At 43.8% G+C, this 23,432-nt stretch overlaps 1 protein-coding gene across 4 annotated transcripts in view; it reads right to left on the bottom strand.

The window, feature by feature from the left end:
- The window catches only part of HMGXB4 (HMG-box containing 4), a 31,094-nt gene extending 10,243 nt beyond the window's left edge, over positions 1 to 20,851 (bottom strand). For 2 of the 4 annotated variants that reach the window (XM_070410999.1, XM_070410998.1), the window contains exons 1-6: positions 20,796 to 20,851; positions 16,063 to 16,160; positions 15,286 to 15,434; positions 14,963 to 15,038; positions 12,891 to 13,846; positions 265 to 346 (exon numbers count right to left, since the gene is read on the bottom strand). In XM_070410999.1, the coding sequence (XP_070267100.1) occupies positions 265 to 346; positions 12,891 to 13,846; positions 14,963 to 15,038; positions 15,286 to 15,434; positions 16,063 to 16,093 (1,294 nt within the window). In that variant the 5' untranslated portion in view covers positions 16,094 to 16,160; positions 20,796 to 20,851. Of the gene's footprint in view, positions 1 to 264; positions 347 to 12,890; positions 13,847 to 14,740; positions 14,856 to 14,962; positions 15,043 to 15,285; positions 15,435 to 16,062; positions 16,161 to 20,795 lie in introns of those variants that run through there. The other 2 variants (XM_070411001.1, XM_070411000.1) reach the window with 2 other exon arrangements.
- Between the last annotated feature and the right edge of the window lie 2,581 nt (positions 20,852 to 23,432).

The raw sequence follows: 23,432 nt of genomic DNA, 5'->3' as shown, positions 1-23,432 counted from the left end.
AGCTGCATATTTATGTACTGAGCTTCATAATATTTAATTTTACTGCTTTCCATTTTATGAACTTAAGAGATATAAATGAAAAGCTTATCACTTTTATGGTCGGGGTGAACTAAGACAAAATCTAGAGTGACTTGCAGATCTGCGGGAAAAAATGAGATTTGGGTTCCTTTAACACTAGGGGAGAAGCTGCCTCCTGACTGAATTAACTGCCCTGCTTCCGAGGCGCATGTGGAAAGAGGAAACGAAGATGAGAAATGTTCTTACCTATGCCGGGATGGTCAGCCACGATGGTCATGCGGTACTCTTTACAGAACACCTGGTAGGCCGACATGTTCTTCTTTTTTGGCTGGAGCCACATGAGAACAGAACAGGGTTGATCAGAACACAAGTAACTCTGAATCTAACACCCTTTTCCATCCAGGAAAGTGTTCTAAACTACTAACCAGCTTTCCCAGAGAGGATCATTAACTTAATGCCTGCTTCTTATCACCCAGAGATGACTATCAGTATTGCTTAGGAGGTAAAAGCACATGCTAACTCTTTTTTAGATGTTTCAGACTGCTGCAGCTGCGCGGTAATTACTTGTAAAGCCCCCAGCCTTCCTGTGTACAATCTCACATTATGTATTCTTTCAAAACTGAGTGCTGAACAAATTCTTTACCTCTCCCAGGATGTCACTTTTCTCATCTTTGAAATAACAACCACATAATTTCCTTTTAAACTGTGAAAGCCAAGAGCCAAATCTATGTTCTTTTGTTCCTCTGCATTTGATTTCTAATCTTATAATTTTCCTGATCCTGCTTTTACTGTCACTCGTAGTCTACCATTATTTCATTGTTCACATTCTTGTGGTTCAGGTGAGGTAAATAAATAACAAGAGAATTCTTTGGTAGTCAAGGTAGGATGAATCTCTTTCGCTCCAACAAACTACTTTGTACTACTTGAAGTATGTTTGCTCTTCACTGTATTATGACAATTCCAAAAGCAGCATGGTTTTTGAGAAACAGCCATTTCAATGAGGGATATTTAAAACAAAAGATGACATATTCCTATGCATTCCATTTTACAACTATCCATAGACGGAGGGGGAAAAAGTTAAGTTTTTCTACCTGAAAAGATTCATTAGGTAGCACCTGTCTAAACCTTTCATTTGAGGACAAGAAAAGGGAAACTCAGAAAGTAGTGATTTGCTTGTAGTTATGACTACAACTAAACTAAGCGATAACACCAGAATTGAGTACCACCTAGGTAGCCTGGGCTATGCATTTTGGGCCAATGAAAGAAAGATAGTTGCTTCCTTACAGAAGTAGTTATTATTTAAAAAGAAAAGATTATCCCTTTATAATCTTTATCCAATAAACTGAGATGTGTTTAGCATGCTTTCCTTTAAAACTTCGTCTATAAGCATCGAGTTATGTGGATCAGTCCTCCATCTGCTCCCAACACAGTCCTTCCTGGTCCTGCAGTTATTATGACGAATGTTTGGTGCTTGAAAAGTTACTGGGAACTTTTGTTTGTCTTAAGTGTCCGATTTTATGATAAAAACAAACCAACAAACAACACAGTCCCGTTTCTTGACTTCAGAGTTGCGTATTGTTTTACTTAAGTGTACACTTTATTCACCTTAGTTCTTAATGTTGTTTCCATAAAATAATTACCCTCAAAAGCTTATGCGATGGCTCTGATTTTAATTCCAAAAGGAATTCTAATTTTTGATGGGTGACAAATGGGAGGGAATTGGAGGATAGGTGAAAAAAGGGAAGGGATTGAGTAGCACAAATTGCTAGTTATAAGAAGAGTCACGGGATGTAAAATACATATAGCATATAGTGAATAATATTGTAGTAACTACATATGGAGTCAGATGGGTCCTAGACTTATCCGGGGATCACTTCATAAGTTCATAAATGTCTAATCATTATGTTGTATACCTAAAATTAATATAATACTGTATGTCAAATAATTGAAAAATTAAAAAATGAACAAAAGCAATTCTGAAACCACTGAGAAACAGAAACTTTCCTGATAGCTTCCAAAGTAAGTGCTTTCAATGAGACAGCAAGCACTGCTTTGGATATTAAAACTGTGGCATGTTTGTTACAAATTCAGCTTTAAAAGTTTTAAACTAATCTTTTTAAATAGCTTAGCCATAGGCCTGCCAATTACTGGAGTACATGATGAAAGAATTTGTGGAAGTCTATACTTAGCCACATCTTTCTCAACTATAGAATCAATCTCACTATTAAATACAGTGGGGCCTTGACTTACGAGTTTAATTCGTTCCGTGACGAGCTCGTAACTCAAATTACTCGTATGTCAAATCTTAAAGTGAACGAGTGAGACACGTGATGCTGGGCTGATGTTGTGGCATTCACTGTGACATTCGCTGTGCCAACTAGCGGTGGGGTATCTGAAGCTGGCTCGTAACCCGAATTTTAGCTTGCAACTCAAAGCAAAAAATCAGCCTGGTATCTCGAAAAACTCGTTAGTTGGGACACTCGTAAGTCAAGGCCCCACTGTATTGACAATAGAAAGAATATGTGCTTGAGAGAGTTCATAGCTCATTTGGTCATATTATTAAACATACGTGGAGTTTTAACAATGTTTTCTCAAACACTATATAATACTGTAAAAGTTTTCATTTTCCCTATTCCCCCAGGCTATAACATAAAATTAAAACTTTACAAAATTAAACACAGCTCCTGGCCAATATATTAGCTCCAAATCCACTTACTAAAGAAAGGGTTCCTCTTAAAACTCTTCTAAAGGATGTTATTCAGTTATGTAGAAAATAAACTAGCATTTATTGAGTACCTGCACTGGGGAGGGCGAGTAGTTAAGAGGATGAGCTCACATTCTAAGGCAGTTAAGCAGCACAAAACAGTGGAAGACACATTAACTTTAGAGCTTAAAGGCCCGCCATCTTTCCCTTATACTAATTATTTGATCCTGAATAAATCATATAAGTGGAGAACTCTTCTGATAGGTGATATTAAAAATATTTCAATGACAAAGAAGGAAAAGCAGAGACTTTAGGAAAGATTTCAAAGGCAACACAAAAAAATAACCTATCAAAGTACTTTGCCATTCATCTATATTTATAAAAGCCTAAGTGACTGTTCCACTGGTAGCTATGACATGCACTCATCACCAGGGGGCAGATGCTCAACACACAGGCATAGAAACATGGAACAGACTGATGAATCTCAGAGGGAAGGGGGGAGAGAAAGAGATTAACCAAAGATTTTATATACATACTAGAGGCCTGGTGCACGGATTTGTGCACCGCTGGGGTCCCTCAGCCTGGCCTGCAGGGTTCAGGCCGAATCTGTGCACTGGGCCTCTGACATCCCCTGACAGGTCCCGGATCGCAAGAGGGCACAGGCCAGGCTGAGGGACCCCACCGGTGCACGAATCCGTGCACCAGGCCTCTAGTTTATTAATAAATATTTATTAGAGTATCCACTTTCTGCCAGATATTGGGAATCAGACACACAGATCAATATATCCTGATAATAGAATGTGACAATATTATAGGGAAAGTACTGGATGCTACAGGAACATGTAATAGGAGCATCTCACCTAATTAGCCTCTGGAGGAAGTGACATTTAACCCAGGCCTGAAAACTGGGTAGAATTAGCCAGATGAAGAGAAGTCAAGAGTGTTCTAGGCAGAGGGAACATGTGGTAACTCATCAAACAGAGGTGAGAGATGACGTCAGAGTTGCAAGCAGAGCCACAGATGGAAGCCTTGTAACCTATGTATTATAGCAAGCATGTCAAACTCACGGGCCATATGCTGCATGCCTCGTTTATTTGGCCCATGTTAGCCTTTGACATGTTTGTATTACAGTATGAACCAACAGAAGCGATTCAAGTAGTCAAGCATTTCAAGCAGGAAGTGACATGGCCAAGTTGCACTTTAGGGCCGTGGAGAACAGTCTGGAGAGGAGTAAGAGTGGGGAGACCACGCAGGGGACTACTGCAATAGTGCCAGGGACGGGTGAGGATGGCCTACAGCCAGGACAGTGAGGTTGGAGGAGAGCAAATACATTGGAAAGGAGAGAGAAGCGGCAGGGTGGGTCAGAGACAGTGTGGCAAAATGGGGAGCGGGGTTTTGGAGGCCAGCAGATCTAAGTTAGCATCCTGATCATACTCTTTACTAGTTACACAAATTACTTCATTTCCCCAAGCTTTAGTCTCCCTATAGGTAAAACTTGGAAAGTGCCATTTTTACTCAAAGGTGGGAATGAATCGGACAGTGTTTGGCACTTCAGTAGGTACTCAGTAATATTATTTATGTGGTAGGCAGGAATCCAGGATGGCTCCCACAACTTCCGCCCCCTGGTTTACAAGCCCTGTCTAATGCCCTCCCCTGGAGTGTGGGCAGGACGGTGACTGCGATGGGATGCTGACTCACACGATTATTTCACGTGAGATGGCAGGTGGAATTAAGGTCCCCAGTGAGTGAGTCCGAGTCAGTCATTACGATTATCCAGCGTGGGCCTGACCTGGTTAGGTGAGCCCATGAAGGAAACAAGATGCAACAGCAGACACTCTCCTGCTGGCCTTGGCCTTGAAGGAAACAGGTGCCATGAGTTCCACAACGGCAAGAAACTGAACGCTGCCAGCAGCACGAAGGAGCCGCCAACTCCTGGAAGGGCCCCTTGTCTCTCAGGTGAGAACCTGGACGGGGCCCTCGGGCTCAGTCTGCGAGAGCCTGAGCAGAGCCCAGTGGAGCCCTATCTGGACTTCTGATCTACAGAATTGGGAGATCATAAAGAAATGCTGTTTTAAACTGCTGAGTCTGTGGTAATTTGTTATGCTACAATAGAAATCTACTATGAGTTCTTTTCTATTCCCTGCCTTTTTCAAAATAGAACTTGTGGCATCCAAAAAGCTAATACAAACTTTTTCACACAGAAAACAGCAACACGGCTTTACTTTAAACTTTTCATTTAAATAGTAAAGGTCCCATTTTCACTCTTCTGTTGGTGAAGCCAGCCCTGTTTAAGGAGGTTGGAGTTCTGGGTGCTGCTTCTCCTTCATTAATTTTGTAGCAGCTTCACATCCCCAAATGCTTTTAAGTGTTCTAATAAAACACAATGGAGCAGCACTACACACACAACACACCAAGCTTACCCAAGTTCTATATTTAAGGGGGGGGGGGGGGGGGCGGGAGGGAGAGAGAGAGAGAGAGAGAGAGAGAGAGAGAGAGAGACAGAATGAGAATATGCGTGAGGGCTGGACTGACCATTCTGGGTGATTCTGCTCCAAGAACCTATTCCTTGGCGTGTGAAAGAGGATAAATCTGCTTTCCCCAGATAGTTCCTGTATGTCTCTCTCAGGGTGTACAACTCACTACTAATCAAGTGTAGCTAACGTTAAAAATAGTAAAATGATGGCTCCTGCAAATATGCCAATGACTTCAGGTGCGGAAGATAGGAAATCTAGCTGCATTGGGCTGGCATTCTGCTGGACTCAGAACCTGCTGGCCTTCACTGTGGAGTCTTCCTGGGGCATCTTCAAGGGAAACTTTGACTAACAGCTTCCACCTTATGTGCTGACCTTAGAATCTAATCATTGCACAGGATGCAACTTCAGTCTGTGCACTAAAGTTCCAAATTAAACTGGTTAAAATTTTCCCAGGGCACAGACATTTTTATAAATTAGTAGTTAAAAACACACAAACAATGGATGATCTCTACACATACAAAACTTTCCCACGAGACTCTAAATGAAAGGCCAGTTATTTCCAGCCAGACTTTCTCATGCAAGTATTGCAAGTGATCCACAGTGGATCTGGAATAACATGAACTGCCCTTTAATAAAATGTTAATATTTTGAAAACTTGGATACATTAGTATTAATTGTAGCAAATGACTTGTAACAAGTCCACTTACTGTGACTCACAATGTTGTAATTTCACAGCCAGAACATCCTTTTAAATGTTTGATGACATTTGTCACAGTATCAAGATCTTTCACAGAGCAACTTCTTAATGCTCTTTATAAAACAGTCCTGCTTAATTAACTCTTTGGGGTCTTAGACTCTCAGAATATGATAAAAACTACTCTTCAAGCCTTCTCATGACTCTAGTTTAAAAATGTCTTTTAAAGGATAAACTTTCTGTGGGTTAAGTCAAAACATAATTTAGAAATCTTAAAAATACAACTTGGCTTTCTTCTGCTGATGACAGGGTCTGATCTCTTCATTAATATGAATAGTGTAGGAGACATCTGTGGAAATTAAGCCTTTTAACAACCTTACTAAGCCAGTCAATGAAGGAAAAATACCACATGATCTCATTCATTCATGGATAATAAAGACCATTACAAACTTTTGAACAATAATAGATACAGAGGCAGAGCTGCCTCAAACTGATTGTCAAACTGCAGTGGGAAGGCCAGAGAGGGTTGGGGGGCAGAAGGGAGGGGAGTAAGAGATCAACCGAAGGACTTGTATGCATGCATATAAGCATAACTAATGGACATAAGACACTGGGGGGTAAGGGAGGGCAGGGGATTGTCAAGGGCGGGGGGTGGGGGAAGGACACATATGTAATACCCTTTGTAATACTTATAATATTTTTTTTAAAAGAATAAAAAAAAATTAAAAAACAAAACAAAACAAAAAAAACAAAACAAAAAAACAACCTTACTAGGTGGTGCCATCATCACTGCCATTTTAAACACGAGGAAACTGAGATCCATAGTCATATATCAATGGAGCGGCAGGGCCAGCATCTGAACTCAGACAGTCTGGCTTTGGAGCCCGTACTCATAACCATGACAACTGATGCTCTTGCGAATGAACTGGACTGAGATCCCTAAGGCTGATCTGGCTAAAGGACAGGGTGCAAAGTAAGGTTTTCCCACCAAAGCTTTTATTTTGACCATTCTGAATGGAAATCTTTCTAAAATATACGCTGTACTTCTGCTATCTTTCATAATACACCTCTGTCTACAATTTAAATACTTTCTGTATAGTGGAAAGAGAATGGATCCTGTCATCAGAAAAACCTGGGTTCAAATTCCTACTCTGCCACTAAATAGGTGTGTGTCCTGGGGCAGGTAGTATCACTTTTTTTGGGCTTATTTCTGTGAAATGGAGATAATATCGACACTTCATTGGGTTCTTGTAAAAATTCACTGATATACCATAGATTAAAAAACTTAGTGTCATGCTGAGAACACTAGAGTGAAACCTCTACAAATATAGCTATTACTATTGTAATTTACTAATTCTTACTCAGCTCTACCTTCTTCCTTAATTCATCTTTGGCCTCAGGATTCGGCTCAGATGACAGCTCCCCCAGGAAACCTTCTCCGACACCTCTAGGCTCTCCTCATGCTCCCGCAGCACCTGTCTCTGCTGAGGTCCATCACACGGAACACTTTCCAACCTCTCTTACTACACCCAAGGCCGACACTATGCCACTCATGTTTGTCCACAGCACCTGGCAAGTGCCTGGCACAATGCATGAGTACCGAGTAAGACAGACTCAGTTGTGCATGAAAGGCCAGTGCACTCATTTGTATTACCTCATCCAATCTTCACAACACCCTGTAGGTGCAGTAGCTGAGTGCCAGAGCGCTCGTCCACAAGAACAGGCTCAGAGAGGCCACGTGATTCATCTCTAGGCGATGTTCCTTCCCCCAGCACCCCTGAAGTGTTCCCAGAAGCTGCAGGAAACTCGCTTTATAACATCTGCTTTTGCTCCTTAGAGACCCTGTTTTGGTTCTTAACTGTTTCCAAATAGGTGAGATAGTGCAGTGTTTGCTTCCTAAAAGCAAAAAACAGAGCAAAACAAAACCAAAACCATAAAAGCATAGTTTCCTTGTTTAGTCTAACGTGATTGGTGGTTGAAAAAGTTTTAAAAAGATGCTTTCATTTTATGCTTTTGAAGAATTCAGGATGAAATCAACAGTAATTATAAAACAACTATTTACTGAGCTGAGCCTTGTGCTAAGTGTGTTACGTGTATCACCTCATTTAGTCTTAATAACCTCATTTGAAGTGAGGAAACAATCTTAAGAGGACAAGGCTAACGTAGCAGAACAAGAATCTAAGTCTGCTGAATCTGAGTTCAAGCTCTCATTATATTTCATTATATTCTGCCTCTTTAATTTAAAAACATCTTTACATACGTCTTAGTAGGACTAATCTCAAACAGCAGCACACTATATTGATTTCCTTTGACCTAGAACCAACCTACTTTTAGCTTTGTCAAAAGGTATTATGGCACTGGGTAGCCATCTCTTAAAGTTTTAAAAAGGCATGTGGTAGAATGGAAAGAGTACAGATTTGGGGTTAAAGAAGCCCATGTTAAAATTCTGGCTCCACATCTTTGCAGCTTTCTCCTCTGCCAAATGGTACCTATCAGTCAGGACTGCTCGGCATGTAAAATGCCTAGGAAAGCCTGGCACATAGCAGGCACTCATAGGTGGTAGTTACTAGCTTTCACCACTTACTGCTGTTGTTCAGCTTCAGTCTTACCAATGGAGAATGTATATAGAACCGTCACAAGTCTAATTAGAGCTCAGACTTTAGCTTAGCAGATTGGCAACAATGCCTGGGTGTGCCAGGCAGTAGGACACCTGGCTAGCCTTAGTTTGCTCAGGGAAAATGTGGACATTCTGGAAACATACAGATAATTAAAGGGCACCTCTCTGAAGTGGCAACATTATTTTGAATGATAGTGGATAGGCTTTGCTGAGTTAATAAAACTTTGAAATGTTACCATGTCCTGTGCCTCCTATATACACACAAAAACTTCCATTCTAATGGGATGATCTTTAAGGGGAGTCATTAAGATACTACCATGTGATGAATCTTGCAGAGAATAACCCTGCTCACATTCAGTGAGCTCTTTTATTCAGTAGTTACAATCAGTGAACAATGTTTTATGGTTTCATCAGCCACTTGTATTTCCTGAATAAATGGAAAACAGTACAAATGAGCAAACAGATACACCAGAGGAAGTTACATATTAAAGAGTAATCATGGATAAGTAACACAAGGAATGCTCAAGGCTGCCCAGTGAGTTTAGCTGAGTATGTCAGTAAATAGTGAACATATAATCACTCTTCTGTACTTAATAAGAGAAATACATTCAGGAAAGTAAGATCATGCTTTTCTACTTTTCTGGCTATTAGCTTTGTAGAAAAGTCATGTTTGGGAGGAACGTTTCTTGTTTTTGACACCAAAAATGTATACCTTCATAATCTTAAAATCTGATTGTTTTAGAATTTCTCTTACTTGGTATATATGAAATTTTTCCTTTAATTAAAAACTGCTGTGCTCAAAAAAACTATTACCATATGATTTCTCTGTTCCTTCTTAGAAAGCAAGATTCAACAACAAAGATACAAGCAAGCAAGCAAGAACACCCACTTCCCAAATAGAACTCAACACTGAAAATGTTTCCTGTCACTAGGGAGAGTCCAATTTCTCTTCTCTGTATCAGTCAAAATTCTCCATAAGAGTTCCACCCCTGCTGCCTGCGCTGCTCACTATCCCTTGACCTCCGCCCATCTGGCTCCTATTCTTCCCCACCACACGTAACAGTTTGTCCTCTCCAGCATGAGACCCTCTACTCTGAGACTGCCTGTCTCCTCCCTTCTGTGACACTGACCCCTCTCTGGTTTTCCTCCAACACACCTGCTCCCTCTTCCTTCGCCAGTGCTCTCAGGTGAGTGTTCTGTAAGATTCTGCTCCGGGCTCTATTTCCTCCCGTCCACTCACATATTTCATTCATTGCACAGGAGCACCCAACTTCTAACCCTAGTTTCAACCATTCTACTGAATTCTAGGTCTCGCAATTCCATTGCTCTCTGGAAATTCTAGTGAGATGATTCTAACAACTAATATTTATGAACTGTCCACTAACGTGCTGAGCATTGTGCAAAGCCAAAGTTCTCAAACTTTGCTGGTTCACGGTGCCTACTTTTCACATGGTACTTGCTATCAGACAGAAAACCCAGCTTTGAAATGATATGGCTTTATTAAAAGACATGTACATGAGAAGATATTGAAACTGTGAATTACTTTGAGCTAGTAATTCACAAGGTTTCTGACAGATGTCAAGTTCTGCTGTTTCTTTAGAAAATTTAATATATTTAAAATACCCAATGGTGCCCCTTTGAGTTTGCTATGGCACCTTGCTACATTGAAGCCCTAAACACATCCCCATGCATCATCTCATTCAGTCTGTATGGGTCCTATTAGGGCAGTGATGGCAAACCTTTTGAGCTCGGCGTGTTAGCATTTTGAAAAACCCTAACTTAACTCTGGTGCCGTGTCACATATAGAAATTTTTTGATATTTGCAACCATAGTAAAACAAAAACTTCTATTTTTCATATTTATTTTATATACTTAAATGCCATTTAACAAAGAAAAATCAACCAAAACAAATGAGTTCGCGTGTCACCTCTGACACGCGTGTCATAGGCTCGCCATCACTGTATTAGGGTGTATTATCACCCCCAGCTTACAGATGGAGAAGCTGTGTAGCTTGCACAACATCGCAGAGCTTATCAGTGGCAGAGCCAGGATTTGAACCCAAGTGCTTTGGCTCCACAGCTCACTATCTTAACCACTTAGATATGCTGAATCTCTTGATGCTTATATCTTAACTGTAAACCTAACTTATCTTCTCCCAAACCAGCCAGTCTCCTTGCTTCCTACTTTGATGACAGCCCTGGTCATAGACTCTAAGGGAGAAAGGGGACAGAGGCCTTCAGCATTTCTACAGTTGGCTCTCCAGTCTCTGCTCACTGTAGACTGAGGGAACAGGATTCCTGAAACGTTTCTGTCTAGGTGGACTTTCAGGTAGTTCTTTTTTATACTGAAACAAAACCCAGGAAAGGATATTTGTTTAAAGCTTCACAGAAGTTTAAAAAGCACGGTATGTGTCCCATAAGTATTTGTTGGATAAATTATTACATTCAAAGTCTGACTGCTTCAGGTTTGGACAGTCACAATCAAATACTGATTCATAAGACTTTTGCCCTGACTATAATTCTTTTTCACTAGCAACTGCTGGCCACATGGGGGAAATTACAAATAACTCTCTACCACTGAGGAGATTATAATTTTATTTTCTAAGGCACTCAGGTTCAAAACCTTAAGGGACATCTTTATGCTCACTTGTATTTCTGGCTTCCCAGATCCAAGCCCAGCGGCCAGATGTCAGTTTTCCCTTCAGATGCTCCTGAACCTGTCTTCCATTTTATTTCTATCAGCTTTGACAACTGATTTTGGACTAGAATAAGCTTCTGGGTTGTCTGTCTCAAGTCTCTCTTCAGTCTAAACCACCTGGTACAGCTCTATCATTTTATTGTGAAATTATCATCTAGAGCAGTGGTCGCCAACCGGTGGTCCGCGGACCACTGGTGGTCTGTGAGGTCCGAAAGGTTGGCGACCACTGGTTTTAAGGAAACCTTTAAAAGCGGTCGCCAACCGGTGGTCCGTGAGGTCCGAAAGGTTGGCGACTGCTGATTTAGAGCATATCTACACCCTGCTCATAACCCCAAAGTGCCCACTGCCAAATCCTTTATTTTGGAATTTAAAACTCTCTGCCATTTGCTCCCAACCTGCGTTTTTCAATACATGTTTTCATCGACAAAGTCACGCATTTGCCATATCACAAAATGCTTACCAAGGACATAAAGGAATTGAAGGCACTATTAAGGTGACTAAAACAGCCCCTGCCGAGTTAAAACACCTGCAAGAAGCTAATAGTCTTTAAAAGGGGAAATGGAACATGTACAAAGATGGCAGTAAGTGCAATAAGGGAGAGATAGCAAGGTGTTATGGAAGTTCAGAAGTTAATTCTGGTCCTGGCTGGGTCGGTCAGTTGGTTAGAGCGTCCCGATATGCTAAGGTTGTGGGTTCAATCCCCAGTCAGGGCACATACAAGAAACAACCAATGAATTGATAAATAAGTGAAACAACAAATCGATGTTTCTCTCTCTCTCTCTCTCTCTCAAATCAATCAAGAAGTTAATTCTGACCGGAGGGTCGGGATGTCTTAGAAGAGGTGGCATTTGATTAAGTCTTGAAGGGAAAGCACAGCTTCAACATGTGAGAAGGGGAAGAAGGGCTTAGAAGAAAATGAGCAGAGGAATGGTGGTAAGAATGTACGGGAAACAAGTTCAGTTCCCACACAGTGCATGAAAGCACATAGTTTTGAGTTTGGGTTGAGTGGCAGGAAATGGGGAATACAGAGAGAGACAAAGGAGGAGATGCAGGTTTGGGGATATGAAGTACCCAAGGCATTCAGGCAGCTAGAAACGCAGGACTGGAGTTCAGTAGTTTTGCAATGCTACTTCCTAAACATCTCTCTGCCTCCATGCGATCCCTTCCACTGACATCCTTTTTCTTCTTTAAGCTTTCTCTGACCACCCTCCCTATGCTTGACACACTGGGACAAGAGCTCCATTAAGAAAAACCATGCATAATTAAGATTGCTGTTTTGTATCAGACAGACTCAGTCATTAGTAATATTTTATACTTTGTGTCATTCCAAGAGATTTACCTTGCTACATTCCCAGTGGTTCACCTCAGCTGCTTATTTCCACATCTACCTACTACTATCAAGGACAAACCTGCCTCTCTCTCTCTCTGTCTCATTCTCTCTCTTTAAATCCTCACCTGAGGATATGTTTTTTAAAAATTGATTTGAGAGAGAGAGAGAGAGAGAGAGAGAGAGAGAGAGAAACATCCTTGTGAGAAAGAAACATGGATCAGTTAGTTGCTTCCCGTACACGCCCGAACCGGGTATCGAACCAGTGACCCTTCTATGTACGGGACGATGCTCCAACCAGATAAAGCCAGGGCCCTGCTTCATCTCTTAACCCCACCACACCTTAAAAAATGTTTTACCTTTTCTCCTCTTTCTCTCTCTTTATCCTTTTCCTCTTTTTTCTTTTTTTTCTCACTATGCCCATCAGTGTGGAGGCCAGGAAGTGGTGGGGGAGGGGCAGCTGCTCCAGGGTAGGGGATGCTGGGAGGAGGGCCAGGAGTCATTGTGATCTCTCCCACCACTGCAGCAGAAAGGCCTGAACTTCTCTTGGACTTGGAATGGCGTCTCTCCTTATGCTTCTCCTTGTCTTTCTTCTTTTTGCTTTTCTTTGACTTCTTTTTCTTCTTGATTTCCCGGTAAGAGTCATCTATCACCAACTCACCAGCCTCGAGCTCCCCTCCAGAGGTTGAGTCTGATTCTACTAGGATAGGCTCAAGCCCTGGAAGATCCAGATTAGCACTGTGGGATTCTGGGAACTGGGAGGCATCAGACCCACAGCCTTCAGGGCCAGAAGATGAATGTGGGTCTGAGGACGACTTGTGCTTCTTCCGAGCTGTTTTCAGAAAGCTCTGTAACTCGTGTCCTAGGAGCAAAGCACCCTGCTCATCCCGAGCTGATTTCTTAGAGGACTTTTTCGCAGCCCCTTGCTGAGAGGGGTACTGAAAAGACTCCTCCTCCACGGAGCTGCTTCCCTTCTCCTTTGGGGAGAGAATGAGCTTCATCTTTAAACCATCAGGCTCACGGAGGGTCAGTGTCTCGGTATTCACAAACAGCGGTTTCATTTTTTTGGATTTGTGGGAACCACCGTCCTCCAGGGACAGCTCCCCACTGCTTCCACTGACTTTCTTCCTGTGGTGGTCCTTTTTACTCTCCGAGTGGCTAGAAGAGCTAGAGGACTTCTCCCCTGTCTTCTTGGAGGACTTGGAGCCTGCGGCCAGCGGGGAAGTGATAGCTTTCAGCAGGTCCATAGCTGTATCAGCAGCTTGCGGGCTGGACCTTTTCTTTTTCTTCTGTGATGATTCCAAAGACGAAATATCTAGAAATAACCAAGAGAAGTAGTGTCCATGTGACAAAGCAACTTCCAACAAGTTTCCCCTCTCCCCCCCACCCCCCCAGCCCCTCCCAAACACCCAACTAACACGAGGAAGAAGCCAACAGGAGTGATTTAAGGGGAGGTCCTTCAATTGAGTCCTAACATTCAGAGAGGATGCCCATGTGCTTCTTGGCCTGGTAGACCCTGCCTCTGACCCTGGAGACAGTTCTCACCACTACAGTTGTTTGTCTTCACTGAGTCTTCACCAGCAACCACAGAGCATACCCAGAATAGACTATAGCTGTGGGATTATGAGGACAGGTGACCCTTGAACAACATGGTGTGAACTGCACAGGTCCACATATATGCAGATTTTTTTCAATAAATACTATAAATGTATTTTCTCTTGCTTATGATTTCCTTAATAACATTGTCTTCTCTCTTGCTTTATTGTAAAAGTAAAGTATGTAATACATATAAGATACAAAATATGTGTTGACTGTTTATGTTATTGGTAAGGCTTCCGGTCAATAATAGGCCATTAGTAGTTAAGTTTTTGGGAAGTCAAAGTTATATCTGGATTTTTAACTGTGCGGGAGTCAGTGCCCCAAACCCCCACGTTGTTCAAGGGTCAACTAGATTACAATTCAGGTTTACTGAGACAGAGTATTGTTTGTTTCTGTGTCCAGGACAGACCCATTCTAGGAAAGAGTTAGTCTTGTCAGCTATGTGCATAATACAGCTAAGAAAAGGTGGTCTGTGAGCAGATGTCCACTGGATTGAGAATTAACCCGTAGGTGCAGGCCAGAGGGCCCAGGACGACTTATGGTAAAAGGGATGCTAGATAACATTGGGCACAAGATAAGTGGGTGATTGGGGAGAGAAGGAACCTGGTACCTGGTGTATCACAAATGAAGACTGTTCTTCTATGCTGAATCCTCCAAAATACCAGCCCTCCACCTCTCTCCTCCTTCACACTGGTTTATCGGCACTCAGAACAAGAACCACTGTCCTGTTAAATAGGCCACTGAGTCAGCAACATCTGGATCCCTTTCCCCTACCCCGACTCCAAGAACCAGTGAAGTGTTTGTCCCACCTGCTGCCCTTTCCCATCCTTACCTCCATAGTAGTAATCATCAGAGTGCTTCCTCTTCTTCTTGTGCGTGTCCGTCCCCAAGAAGTAAAATTCACTCTCCTGGAATTAAAGAGGAAGAATTGACCCATGAATAAGATGATGAGGCAAAAGTAGCTTGGAACCAATCTTGTTTTTCGATGATTTCTGACTTTGGGAAACAAAATAAAAGAGAAAATAATGAAAATAGATACAAAAGATGTTTGTTTTTCTTTTTAAAAGCTTTTAAAAGAAAATTCTTTCTCCAACGATTAGGAAATACGATATGTGATAGTTTAAAACTTTCCTAATTCAAATGTTTAGAATTTACCTTTAACTTCTTCTTGGAAGAATTCCTGACCTGAGCAGCGATTTCTTCCTCTTCCCTTAAAAAATCTTTGTAAGAACGTTTCTTCTCTCGTTGGCTTCTGCCAGCTGCTAGTCCTATGTCCTCAAAGCTGTGCTCACCATCGAAGCAATCTGAGAAGCACAGGTTCATTTGGGAAGAAAAGGAAATGAGAAAGTCAAGTAAGTAACAACCAAATCACATCTGTAATGCAACCGTCCCTCCATTTCCAAATTAAAATAATGTTTCAGTAAGTCCACGGGAACACGAAATCCAAAGAGACAAGAATATTTCTTGAAGACCTGGCTGCAAATACAAGAATCAAACCTGAAGAAGCAATACTTCTATGCTATGCAAAGGCCCAACGTGCATTCTCAGACATGGTTCTCAGCTGTGATTTGGCGGGTGGAAACCGACTTGCAGAGGTAAGGCTGAAAAGAACAAGGATTCACGTGCTGTGCTGCTCTGCGGGAGTCCAATGTGTGATTCCTACCCCCAGACTCCTGCACATTGAGCTGGCAAGGACCACGAGTGCTGCAGGGGATCGCCCAATACACTACATTCCAGACTCTTGTGTTGGAACCCTGTGTTGGTGTTCGTTCCATGGGCCCAGTCTGGGGATGACGTGGAGGCTTAACAGTGCTCTGGATCATCACTTGGGAGTCCAGGCTGTGATGGCCAGTCCTGGTCTCTAGGTCCATGGGCTGCAAGGATTGCAGAGGACACACCCTTTGAAATGCTCCTCAGATTAAGGGGTCATACCTTCTTTCTTCACGGCGTCATCATAAGCCATGGCGGTCCTGCAGGGCCTGTGAGAAGTGTCACTGTGTCCAGGCTCCTTCCCGTCTCCAGGACCAGGCCTGAGAAACAAAGAAGGAAAACCTTCCTGTAATGCGACATCACTGTGGAGATGCAACCTTCCAGGCGGAAATGCGTGGTGATCCAAGGGCAGACCCGAAGGGCAGCAAGGCATAAAGGAGTGTTTTGTCACCTCCTCATTCTGTTTGTCAATATAGTGGGGTTGAAACTGTAGGAAGTGCACTTGCCTTAATTTGATTTGATTCATGAATTAAAGTTGTTGTTTGAGGAAGTATATAAAATACCTCCCACATAAAAATTACTTCAAAATTAATGAGAATTTCTGAAATGCCAACAGGACTGACAACACTGAGATAGAGTAAACACTGACATTAAGTCAGAGGGATAGGTTCAACATGGTTACGAAATGCAGATAAAGTAGGATGCGGAGGAAGACAGATTGCACCACATTCGAGACTACAAAGTCCTACCATTTGGATTGGCAACAGGCTAAAATCTACTGCATTGCCATTTAGACAGACATAACAATGACATTATAGGGATATTAAAGATCTTTGAAGCATATATATATATTTTTAAATATATATTTTTATTGATTTCAGAGAGGAAGGGAGAGGGAGAGATAGAAACGTCAATCAGGAGAGAGAATCATTGATCGGCTGCCTCCTGCATACCCAGTGCTGGGGATCGAGCCTGCAACCTGGGCACATGCCCTTGACTGGAATCAAACCTGGGACCTTTCAGTCCACAGGTTGATGTTCTATTCACTGAGCCAAACCAGCCAGAGCCGAAGGATATGTTTTGCATACATTTTGTTACGCTATATGAATTTGCTCAAATCACAGAAGTGTAAAAATAGGTACACTTTTTATATTAGTTGGCCCTATGACAGCTTTCAACACTATCAGCCTTTAACATTTTAAAGGCTAGGTGAAAATAAGAATATTTGTCAACTGGTGACAAAATATTTACGATTAAGATTTTCACTAATTTGAAAAATTACTGTAATATACAAATTTTATGTCTTGAATTTGTTATTATTTTTTGGCATTCAAGTTACATGTCCATTTTGACTTTGAAGATAACAAGCTGTGAACTACACACTAAGATAAAGTTCTTCTAATACTTTAAGGACAGGCAATGTCACAATTCCTGCAGGAAAAGTCTTTGCAGGAAATTTAAAAATTATATACTAAATATACTGAAAATGTTCTCATCCAGTTAGAGAATTGCTTAAAAGTTGATCTGATTGGTCATTTGTTTAAGTTTTATTTTACCTGCATTACTACAGTAAAACTTAGAAATGCTGAAGGACACTTCAATGAGACACTGCCAATCCCTTTACGTAGGTGTGGATATTATACTGAAATATGTAACTTTTGTAAAAGAAAAGACGAATTTCATTAACAAGGGAAATGTTCAACTTAATAGCACAAGTCAGATAAAATACAATGCACAGATCTGCCTAATTTGAAAGTACAAAGAAAAAAGTATGACCGAGAATGATTTACAAGATTAAGAAACATAAAAAAGCATTTCTTTACTTTTCTAAGAAGTGGAATGAAGAGTGGACTTGGTCAAGGTAAGAGAAGCTAGAGTGAAGAAAAAACAACAAAATGAACTGAATTATTTTAAAGATAAATTGAAAAACTGCTTGCTCAAAGGCCTATTCTAAGGAAATGAAGGGGATATAAAGTTAGGTCTCATGTACAAATATAAGGAGGAAAGGTACATAATGTAGCCAGTTTTTCATGTTTAGCACTAAACTCTTTCCAATAGAAATTACTGTCCTCCTCTTTCCACCCACATGGCACTAAATCCAAAAGGGGTGAGGGGAGGGGGAATGTCCTAGGGAATTATATCCATTCATTTGAAAATAGCGTATCATCTCATTGGCCCTGAAATACTGAGTTTATTAGAAAAATATATAGATCCCATTAGTTTTCATAGGCTGATAATGCCAAGAGATACCGCTACTTTAGACTTCAAGTTAAATGTTTCCCCTGCCAAATGAATTTTGGCAAAGAATGTTTGAGAAATGGAGAATAAAAATCTTAACTATTCTATGTCATCAATATGGCCACCATCTGTTGTCAACAACAAAATGCACTTCTATATGAAGCAGAGGCAGGTCCGGAGTCTATAACCAGGTTTTCCCTTTGGTAATATCAAAACTAACATAAAAGAGTTGAGCAACTGTCAAAATAGAAGTCAGTACCTCTGAAGACAGTCTAAGAAAACAAGGGCCTCTTACTGCACTATGAAAAGTGCTCTCCGTCTCATAACTGACTGCTCTGAAAAACCATCAGTGAATTTAAGAAGTTGTGAAAGGGAACATAAAATTAGAAGCTGATCCTCAAAGGCACACTATGTATTAGAATTAGGCCTGCTACTATTTAAATTTCCATAAAAAACAGTGAAGAGCATTTTATAAATATAGGATTAAATAACCCATAAAAAAAAAAGAGAGAGAGAGAATGAGGCCTGAAGGAAGTCCAATCACTAAAATATTGGGGCAGCAGCCACAAGCTTAAAAAAACAATAATTAAACATAGTAAATGAACTGTGCCACACAGCTAGGCAACTGATGGAGCCTAACTTTCTAAGTACTTTAAAATCAGGATATTACTGTAGCCTAGGGGTTAGTTTTGGTTGCTAACTTAAGAAGATGAAACCAGATAAAGAAGTCTCAAGCAACAGTGTGCAAGAAAGGCAGAGTTAGGGCAACATATATATGTAAGATCAGATGATTCCCGATATTCCTTCTGGATCTTGGATATTATCCATGATAAATTCAGAGTTCAGGGTTAGGCAGCAGATTGTGAGGATTAATGAAAATTGACATTAAAGTGTTGGCAAATGTAAAACAGGTGTTAACACCCATTCTACTGAATTCTACCGTTTTGGAGTTTATAGAATTAAATGTTGTCAACTTGAAGAGGCAGGCATAATTTCACAGCTCTGTTCCTATCAGTGGGCTCAGGAATGACAACATCAATGAAAGTTCATTATTCAACGCTGTTTATGGGAGAAATAGACCATCATAAAGAACGTGTACCTATGAAACGTGCACATTGTTAAATGGCTCTTTGGGGACTTTTCAGGCTGTAAAAAAAGCGGCGGCAGAGCTGCTCTTCTTCTCTCGCAGGTGAGTATTTGCGTCGTGTTCAGGCACAGCTTTCCGGATTAGCCAGAGTAATTGGGGAAAATCCAAAACCTCCAGTCGTACTTTGTCATCTTGAAAGTCCAAATGATAAATACCGAAAAGATTAAAAAGTGTCGGAAGGGGATGTCCCCGAGGTAGTCTGAGCGATCACTACCAAGCCTCTTCAGCCGAGAAAAGTGAATGGATGTTGACAGAGGGAACAAAGCGAGCCCCTGAAACCAGGCAGCCAGCGAAACCCCGAAATCCGGGTCCAGTCCAAGACCGCGTCCTCCTCTTCCAGAGCTCCCTGCGGGAACGTAGCAGGCCAGTCGGTGCCGGGGAGGAAGACGCGCCTCCAGCCGCCGCCAGTCTCTGCGTGTCTGCGGTCCTCACTTCTCGGGGCAGGAGCAGGTGATGTCTTCTCATTTTTTGTCCACATCGCCTCCAATCTCGGCACGGAGCGACTCCGGGCTCGGGCCCCTCCCTCCTCCAGGCACCTGCCCTACCTATGCAGCACTCGCAGCCCCTGCCAGCTCTGCCACCTGCAGAGATGCCCCCCGCCCGGGGTGGGGGCCGAACCCGCGCATCCCAGGGCCATGGAAGCGGAACCGCGCGACCGCCCCGCGGGTCGGCGGGCCACACGCATTTCCCAGCCGCCAGCGACGCACACTTGGACGAGCCTCCTCCCATCAACAGGCTTTACTCTGGATGCAGCTTTTTCATTTATTTATTTGTTCTGCTACGAGGAGACACAACCAGCCGCCGGCTTAACCATCAGAAGGAAAGCAGGCGGGTCGACGCTGCTCCTCTTCGGCGTGATAGCGAAGAAAGTGCGCGAACCGACCAGGAGTAGCCGTGGGGGGACATGGGCCCCACGCAGAGGAGGGTCCACGCGGCGCCGGGCCACGTCCACACAGAGCCCCCCGGGGCCACCACGCTGGCGGTGCCCACGGCAAACCCACGGGGCTCTCCCGGCAGCTTCGCGGCAACAGCTGGTTCAACAAAGCTCCGCGGAGAGGAAAGGAAGGAGGCTCCCTGCATCCTCTCCGGCCCGCGAGGCCCCAGCCCGCCCATCGCCCCGGTTCCAGGGCCCGATCCACCTGACAGCCCCGGGGACCCCGCAGCCCGGGTCCCCAGCCGCGCCGCGGCCCCGACCCGGGTTCCCGCGTCCCCCGGCGGCCTCCCGGCGCCCCCGAGGGCGGAGACGGCCGGGCAGGGGGAGGGGCGGCCCCGGCCCGCAGGCCCCCGCGGCGGCCGCACGCCCCCTCCCGGCCCCGCAGCTTTCCCGCCTTCCCCGTTTGAACAGCTCCCGCCCGCCCTCCTCCTTCGGCCCGCTCCAGCCCCTGCCCGGGGGCGGACTGCGGCCGCTACTCCAGTCCCCGGCTCGGCCCCGGGGCTAGGCCGCGGCGGGTCTGGGGCGCCCCCGGAGCGGTGTCGCGGGCCCCGGGCGGCGGGCGGCGGCGGGGCGGGGCCGCTGCCGCCTCGGGGTGGGGGCTCAGCCCGGCCTCGTGGGGGCTCCGCTCGCCGCTACCTTCACTCGGCTCGCCTGGATCCCGCCTCCGCGCCGCCGCCCGCCGCCATCTTGGAGCCGGAGAGAAAAGCGCGAGCGGCCAGGGAGGCTCAGTCGAGCCCAGAGCGCAGGCTCCGACCCGAAGGGGAATCCCGCTGGCGGGGAGCGCCGAGCGCATCGAATGCGCCGCGCAGCCGGCTGAGCCCGGCGGCCGGTTTCTACGGAGAATTGGCGTTGGTCCTCCCCGCATCGCACTGATGTGGGTTTTGTCACAGTTTACAGATGAGCTTAAGGGACTTGCCTAACCATACACAGGTAGTTGGAGTGGGCGGCAGGATACTCCTCCCAGCTTTCTGATTCTTAGGGCAGCGTTCTGCCCCAAAGACTCTACTGTTTCCTTCAAGATGTTTTTATGCAGGAATTCCCCCCTCTGCAGAACCTAGATCTGTGCACATTGAGAGTCGTGGTGCCTGTTTGGCATTGAGCATCTGCATTTGGGTGTTTGGCATAGCTGGGGTCGGGCGGAAGAACGTATTTTTCTGACAGCACCCTGTAGAGTAATTTGCATGGCGATCGTCTGCATTTCTCCTCACAAGTTATTTGCATTTCAAAGTTAGAAACAGTCTTCAGGGAAATGAAGAAATGTCATACACAGGAGAGAGGTGGGTTTTTCTGTTTTCCTCTGGAGAATTTGGGCCAATGGGTTCAATATGAAGATGAATTCATTTTGCTAGAGCAGTTTAATTGTATTTGGCTACTCTGTAAGGTAGTGAGCTCCTCGTCACCAGGGGAATCCAAGCAGCAGTGTCCTAGTTACTGCAGAGCAGAGACATTAGAGATATAGTTTGGCTTTTACAGCTGTGAACTCCATGAATCTCTATGCAAAATTATGTGTTTATGCACGTGGGTATTTTTCTGGGGTTTGGATTCCATCAAAGATTAGGAACCCTTGTCCTAGTGAGCTTGCCATTCCTGAATTGGACAGGTGCCTGAAGGTGATGTAGTCATACTGCTCATGTTATATACTTAGAAATTAAGACCAAGGGAAGCAAAATGATTGGTCTCAGACCACACTGCCAATTAGTGATCAGATAAGGATGAGAAAGAAACCAGATTATTGGACTCTTGGTTCAGTGCTCTCTTTACCATATCATGGTCTCTCTCCCTGTGCACCGAGTAGAATATTGGATTTTATTTAACTATTGCTCTTATAACTGTGAGACGCTGAGATGTTAAAATGCCTGAGCAAGTTGTTGAATTTATTCCCAAAGTGAAAATGCAAATCTATATAATAAAAGCCTAAGCAATCCCTACGGCAGAACGACCACAATGACTATGATGCACACTGACCATCAGGGGACAGATGCTAATGCAGGAGCTGCCCCCTGGTGGTCAGTGTGCTCCCACAGGGGGAGTACCGCTCAGCCAGAAGCCTCTTCTGCCTCTTCGGCAGCACTAAGGGGCAGCGAGCTGAGCAGTAAGGAGCAGCAAGCAGGTGGGCGGTAAGGAGCAAGAGCTCCTGGACTGCGAGAGGGCACAGGCCAGGCTGAGGGAACCCCCCCGCCCCGCACAAATTTCATGCACCGGGCCTCTAGTAATAAATAAAACTAGCATCCTTTTTCTCAATCACCATTCTCCTCACTAAAAAGAAAGGCAATGAGTTTCACCAAAAGGTCTGGGGTTGCACTTCTAGGACACGTTGCCTGACGTTAGGTTTCTCTGTGGGGTATTTAAAAGCCTTAACAATGTATTTCCCGCTTGTTCCTAAATAGTGGTCAGAATGTTTTCAGTTGTAAGTGACAGAAACCCAGTTCCAAGCAGTTCTCCAGAAAAGGAGTTGTTTTGGCTGACGCTATTGAATTGTCCAGTACCTTTAGGCGTGGCTGGATCCCAGGGAGGGACTCAGGTCTCTTGACATCTCTCTAGGGTGCTTTCTTCTGGGTCGGCTTTCTTCCCAGGTTCCCGGTGGTGACTAACAGCCTCAGACTTTACCGATGGCAGTGTCCCTGGAGAGAAGGTTTCTTTCCCCCTATATGTTTTTGCAAGCATCATGGTATTGCTCTTCTTGTTGAATCGGATCATGTATCCAAACAGAAAGCAGTCACTATGAGCAAAGGGATGATTGGCCAGATCAGGTCACATGCTCAGCCCTCAAAGTAGGGTCAACACAAGACAAATCAGGGAGTATTGTCAGAAGGGTGAATGTGCGCTAGGTAGGCAAAAACAATATCTGTATCGCTAGCTTGAACCTGAAAGCCCCTGAGTCCCCTTGTCCCATCCTTCCTCTTATCCCACCTGAGGATGGAACTGTCACGTTATTGCTCATTGTGACGTCCTGTACACCTGCAGGCGGATCACTCTTCATCCTGCTCTTTCCATTCACTCGCTCCTGGTCTCGTATCACAGCACATGCATTCATCCATTCATTTAACAAATATTTATTATTTTTTTCTTTTTGTTTATTGTTTTTGTTCTTTTACAAACCCTTGTGTCGAGGGCTGACTTTCAATAAATTGCAGCTCTGCTAGGTACGAAACCCCGACCCAGAAGCAGGTTGTCTACGAATGGTTTAGCACCAGGTTCCCCCATGAACGTGCGTTGTGTGAAGGGCCATGGGGTGGCCCCCTTTCTGGTCGCACCCCATTTCCCAGGACAAAG

This window comes from Myotis yumanensis, unplaced genomic scaffold (genome assembly GCF_028538775.1).
Source record: "Myotis yumanensis isolate MYYU_CA2020_CCGP unplaced genomic scaffold, mMyoYum1.0.hap1 SCAF_3, whole genome shotgun sequence".
Classification (NCBI taxonomy): domain Eukaryota; kingdom Metazoa; phylum Chordata; class Mammalia; order Chiroptera; family Vespertilionidae; genus Myotis; species Myotis yumanensis.
The sequence above is the reverse complement of the archived record's forward strand: the minus strand, read 5'-3'. Positions and strand labels throughout refer to the sequence as shown.